Source organism: Pungitius pungitius, chromosome 12, assembly GCF_949316345.1.
Source record: "Pungitius pungitius chromosome 12, fPunPun2.1, whole genome shotgun sequence".
Classification (NCBI taxonomy): Eukaryota; Metazoa; Chordata; class Actinopteri; order Perciformes; family Gasterosteidae; genus Pungitius; species Pungitius pungitius.
In genome coordinates, this window is record NC_084911.1 from 7,099,630 (window position 1) to 7,105,762 (window position 6,133).

The 6,133-nt window shown below is 38.1% G+C and overlaps 1 protein-coding gene and 1 gene segment (V, D, J or C); both read right to left on the reverse strand.

The window, feature by feature from the left end:
• Positions 1–2,545: 2,545 nt before the first annotated feature.
• Positions 2,546–6,133, reverse strand: LOC119220903 (immunoglobulin lambda-1 light chain-like). The gene is made up of 4 exons (XM_062566314.1): positions 6,052–6,133; positions 5,636–5,959; positions 3,799–3,828; positions 2,546–3,070 (listed from the first exon to the last, which is right to left on the reverse strand). The coding sequence occupies exons 1-4, from the start codon at positions 6,089–6,091 to the stop codon at positions 2,742–2,744; spliced, it is 723 nt and encodes a 240-aa protein (XP_062422298.1). The 5' UTR covers positions 6,092–6,133; the 3' UTR covers positions 2,546–2,741.
• Positions 3,813–4,708, reverse strand: LOC134133025 (probable non-functional immunoglobulin kappa variable 6D-41). The segment is given in 2 exon segments: positions 3,813–4,449; positions 4,532–4,708. Coding segments are annotated over 2 exon segments (390 nt in total).

Sequence of the window (6,133 nt, forward strand, 5' to 3'; positions counted from 1 at the left end):
TTTGAATGACTTTAAAAAAGGAAACAAACACTGAAAATAGCAACACTAGATTTGAGTGGAAGTCACGGCTCATTTTTGAACTCTCTTTCTAATCTTCAGGATGCACCTGCAGGCCTCCTGTCTTTATTTAACCTCATGCAAATAAAGAGGTTAAGTCTCAGTTCTCTGTAATCCTGCACATGACTGGAAACACTAATGTATGATATGTGTTTTGTACATGTGTTTGCAAGGCGACTCTTACAACATGTTTCCTCTAAACCACTACACAATTAGATGTATGAAATGAATTGAACTAATTGGAACTGTATAGCTACAAAAATGCAGGTAATATTTTTAGATTACACTTTTTTGCAGAGGTGTTTAGAGAAATAACCTGCACTGATAATAATGCTGACGGCACATTTGTCAGGAACCATGCAGACTGAAGCTAAGCTCCTCCCCCTGTCAGTCACTCCCAGCTTCAGTGTTGTATTAAATGTGCCCCCCAGCACCTCCTCTCCTCATCCTCCAAAGCCTCTAATGTGGCAGCAGTCAGGTCTCTTTCCAAGTCACAAGGCCATTCTCATCACACACTGACACCATGCTGGGGACCCTCTGCACTCTCATCACTGCTCTCACATGTGAGGAGGCTGACTTCCTGCAGCTTGGACTTCATGTTGGACTCATCAGTGTGTGTGTTTCTCTTGACTCCATGTCGTCTTGTTGTTTCCAGGTGTGAGTGGTGTGACGCTGGTGACACAGAAGCCTGTTGTAGCCGTGATGAGAGGACAGACAGTCTCCATAGACTGTAACCTCGGGACTGTTACTGGAAGCGGTGCTCGCTGGTATAAACAGATTCCAGGAGGAGTTCCTCAGTTTGTAATACATGCGTTTCACAGATGGAGAGATACAAAACACGGCACTGGTTTCTCATCTCCAAAGTTCACATCTACTCATCAGTCAACTTCAGATTATCGTTTGACCATAAAGGACATCGAGGAGGGAGACTCAGCCGTCTATCACTGTCAAACTTGGGACGTCTCTGTTGAAGAGGGCGTATCACGGTGATTCACACTGTGACAAAAACCTCTTCACTGAGTACTTCTGCTTTTTGAGACTCACTCATTTTGAGTGAAGCCATCAGTCAATGTCTCTTACTTATATTGCTTTTTATCAAACTTCTAACCTAATTTTTCCACACAAATTCTCAAATCTTACATTGTGGCAAATTAATTTAAACATGTAAAAGAAGATAAGGTCACATGTGGATTTAAATTACTTAAACACAAGTCATGATAGATCACACTGTGCTGAAAATAACAGTTAACATTATATATTAATGTCTCGTAAAGTAAACACTGTACCAGCTTATGATCAGCTGATCACCATGAGTCCCTCAGGGTTCAGTTCTTGGACCACAATTATCCAAATGTTGGAGTTGGAGTCATCCTTAATGACAATAACGATGCTTATAACGTTTATACAGATTACACTTGAGTGAAGCCATCAGTCAATTTCTGTATCTTACCAGATATTTTCAAATTTCTAAATCCATTTTTTGAATTTCTACACAAAATTTAAAATTCTTAATAATAGTTATTCATAATATATTTAATATTTATACATGCAATATAAGAATAGTTTTTGAATTTGATGCAAGAAACACATACAGGTAAATCCTATCATTTATTATTGATTTAAAAAGGTGTTTAATCTCCTCCCTCTCTTCTCTTCTCAGTGTCTTTATGAGCTCCATCGTCTCTTCTCCAATTAAACTTCTCAGCTTTCGTCTTTGTTGTTTTAAGACACATTTATTTTTTTAAAGTATGTTTTTTCTTAGTTACTCCGTCATCCCCACACGTTGACGTTAGTTGCAGGTGCCACAAAAGTCAAATGAAATTTTTATATATACTTACTTACTAGGCCAGATGTTTTTAATTATTTCCTACAGATACCAATATTTCAAAATCAATATGTGATGTTTATTTATGTTAAATGAAATCCTCAATATGAAAATGTCTGGCTGCAGCACAAACAAGATGATTCGATTTATCTTTCCTGCTAGTGCTTTTTAAACATTTTAGAAATGATAAACGTCTGATGTTCGTTTGTGGAAAACACTTTAGCTTTACTGTAAACTTGATATTTAACAATAAAAGTGTGTATTTCAAAACAATTAAAGAATTCTTCTTCAAAAAAATCCACTGACTAAAATGTCATTATAGTATGTCATACCTCACGTTAACTGATATATTTTAAGGATGAGATCATGAAGTTTAGTTTAGGTCAAAGAATAATTAGTGTAAGGAGAGGAGACAGATGCGTTCTGGGAAGTTAGAGAGGGATGAATAGAGAGGTAAATGACTGACAGAGGATGACAACTTGGTTTCAAGACTGCAAGCAGATTAACCAGCAATAAAACTAGTTTTTCTTAATTTACTTTTACAGAGTAGAACCAAGTTTGGACAAAACGTTCTTAATAAAGCTACAACTTGAGTAATTGAGACAAAAGGTTATCTACAAATCTGCTTTTTCTTGAACTGTCAGTGATGAAGAGCCAAGAAATGTATTGTTTTACAAAATGCTTTTTATTCAAAACCTTTTACTACATTTTGCGTCTGCAAAGCGGATACAACACCTCTACCTAAGCGTCAACAACATGTGTTACAAGCGTGGAGACACATGTTGTAACATGTAACGCTTGTGATGAACAAACAGCACAAAGAGGGAAGAAGCAGATGTTAAATGGTCCTTGTGCTCCTCTACTGTTGTTCAGTGAGGCAGTCAGACTTCTTGATGCTTTTCTGTGCAGTCTGGGAGCCCAAAGACACTTTACATGTGTAAACCTTATCCATGTTCCAGTCTGACGCCTGGATGGCCAGATAGCTGCTGATGTGGAAAGTGTGATCAGGTTGCTTAACAGCGGTGCTGGTAGAGATCCCAGTGACCACTGGACTCCCTCCAGACATCCAGGTCACATCTGCAAAAGGCCCAGACTGACTGGACAGACAGACCAAAGAGGCTTTGTTGGACTGCAGCTCAGCACTGGACGGAGGAAAGACAGTGAGGACGGGAGCAGGGAGGCTGGAGCCTGAGATACACAAAAGGCTTTCTTTAGATGAAGGGAAGTGGAGTTATTAATACAAATCATGGCGGCAAAAGACATCTGTTAGTAAGTTGAGAAGATAATCAGCACTAAACTAATGAAGCATTTCACACAAACAAGCATTGAGAAACCATCAGTTTAAAACAAAGTATATTATTCACAATCTAGATAATACAACAACTGTTCTATGTTGTTCATGTTCAATACAATTGTACTTTGTGTTACAAAAGGCTGTCATTTATAATATAATCTCGTTTGTTGCTGTGAGAATACAGTCAAACAGAACTGACTTTCGAATTGTATCTTACTATCAAAGCAAAACTACATTTTAAAAACCAAGAAATTAAGCAATGGTGTTAAAACTAACAAATGAAGGAAAATTAAAGACGTGCCTTTCATTTTAAGAGATAAGTAGTTTATCAACACAAGCTCTGTACTTTAACGTTGATAATTTAGTATACTGTAAAGTATACAATTTTAAATGTTAGTTTTCAATAAACAGCAGAATTTAATATGTTAAAACTTGTTGAAACAGTACAATTGTCTGCTAAAAAACAGCTTGGTTTCAAAGTAGATGAACCAAAGTCCAAAATGTTAAATATCTTGAAAAAAAAACAATATGTAAAATACTAACATATTACATGATTCTCTGTCAAAATGAAGTAGGAACCAAAGAATCCCTTTAGTCTTAAGAAGAGATTTAAAGTACTTACTTGTCACCATCAGCTTGGTTCCTTGTCCGAATACCACAGTGATTCAGTTGGTACACATGGCTGTACAAAAACCTCTCGACTCGCTCTAATGACGGAGTGGAACTGAAAGATCCTGTTGACACCAACTTTCATTGTCAACATCTCACTAACTTCATCACTTTGATTTGCTCCACACTGAATTGTCTCTTTAGAAGAATTGATTTGTTGTCCTTCAATGTTTTGAAGCAGTTTCCCTTGTTTGATGTGTCTGATTTAGCTGAGAATCAATAAATCTTCAGTAGGTCTCTGACGGAGGTTTTTGTCACAGTGTGAACCACTGTGATACAGCTTCACTAGCAGAGTCATCCCATGTCTGACAGTAATACTGAGCAGAGTCTCCTGTCTCTGAAAGCTTTATGATGAACTCGTATTCTATGTCTGAAGAGGATTTAGAGTTGAACCGTTCTAATGAGAATCCTGATCCAAAGTAGAGAGAACTGGCCCCATGGTAAAATCTGAGAACATACTGAGGAGCTTCACCAGGAACCTGTTTATACCATGACACATAATTTCCATCATATCTCTGAATGTTGCAGTTGAGGACAACCTGTTGTCCTGGAGGAACTGTGTGGACAGCAGGCGTCTGAGTCAGCACTATCGCTGCATCAACATCTGCCAGCACACAGAGAAAAGTCAGGGGAAAGGTTTCTGCATGAAAACATGGAGCATGAAATGAAGGAGAAGGATATCTTACATGTGAGAGCAGTGACCAGAGTGCAGAGGATCCCCAGCATGTTGTCAGTGTGCTGTAAACGTTCCTTACAGTCCAGCTGAGAGGTGAGCAGGGCGGGAGTGTGAGGAGAAGAAACACTGAGGCTTATAAAGACAGTGAGGAGGAGCTTAAACACTTGATTCACTTGTTACACACAAATAGACATCGAGTGTGAGTCACATCAAACACTTTGATTCTGTTGATCAAAAAGTTTATGTTGTTTTACAAGTCTGCTAATGTCATTTGAGTATTTTATCCAGTTATTGAATCACTTCATTAAATCTTTGTGTTTCGAATCAGTCGGTTCATAGTTCTGTGTTGATGTGACTCTTCAGGTTGTGAATAACTGAACTAAACACTTTTTTCCATACTTTTACATACAATGAGATGTCTAATTATTGTCTGTTGTTGTAGGTTATGAAACTAATTCAATTATTGTGTTGATGTGGCCGCTGAAGTTTGATGAAGTCGATTGAAACAACAAGATTTCTAACGTGAGTGAAGGTTATTGTCATTTGTTTGTCCTCGTTGGACAAACAAATGACAATATACAATGATTTCAATTTGTTTTTTTTATTGAAGAACATATAATTTTACCAAGACATGTAGTTTTTCTTTGAAAGAAAAGAAATGAAATCTGTATAAAAGTTATGAACATCTTTATTGTCATGAAGGATGACTCCAACCTGAACATTTGGATAATTGAATAACTGAACCCTGAAGGACTCATGGTGATCAGCTAAGATCATAAACTGGTACAGTGTTCACTTTGATTTTCATGTGTCACCTTAGTAAGAGTTATTGATTATTGACATTTGATAGTCATTATAGGACAGTGTGATAAATCATGACCTTGTGTTTAAGTCATTTGCACTACAACATGGCATACTATGAATAACTACCACTAATTATCAATTGGGAGTTTGTATCACAATTTAATGAATGGATTTTGTAGCAAATTACTATCAAAATAGCTTACAGAAAATATTGTCTGATGGACTCACTCATGTTCAGTTCACTGTATCAGAGTCTCAAAAAGCAGAAGTACTCAGTGAAGAGGTTTTTGTCACAGTGTAAATCACTGTGATACCCACTCTTTTACTGAGTCGTCCCATGTTGCACAGTGATAGACGGCTGAGTCTCTGTCCTCGATGTCCTTTATGGTCAAACGATAATCTGAAGTTGACTGATGAGTAGATGTGAACTTTGGAGATGAGAAACCAGTGCCATATCTTGGAGAGCTCCACCCGTGATAGGAATTTAATAAAAACTGAGGAACTCCTCCTGGAATCTGTTTATACCAGCGAGCTCCATCAGTAACAGTCCCGAGGTTACAGTCTATGGAGACTGTCTGTCCTCTCATCACGGCTACAACAGGCTTCTGTGTCACCAGCGTCACACCACTCACACCTGGAAACAACAAGACGACATGGAGTCAAGAGAAACACACACACTGATGAGTCCAACATGAAGTCCAAGCTGCAGGAAGTCAGCCTCCTCACATGTGAGAGCAGTGATGAGAGTGCAGAGGGTCCCCAGCATGGTGTCAGTGTGTGATGAGAATGGCCTTGTGACTTGGAAAGA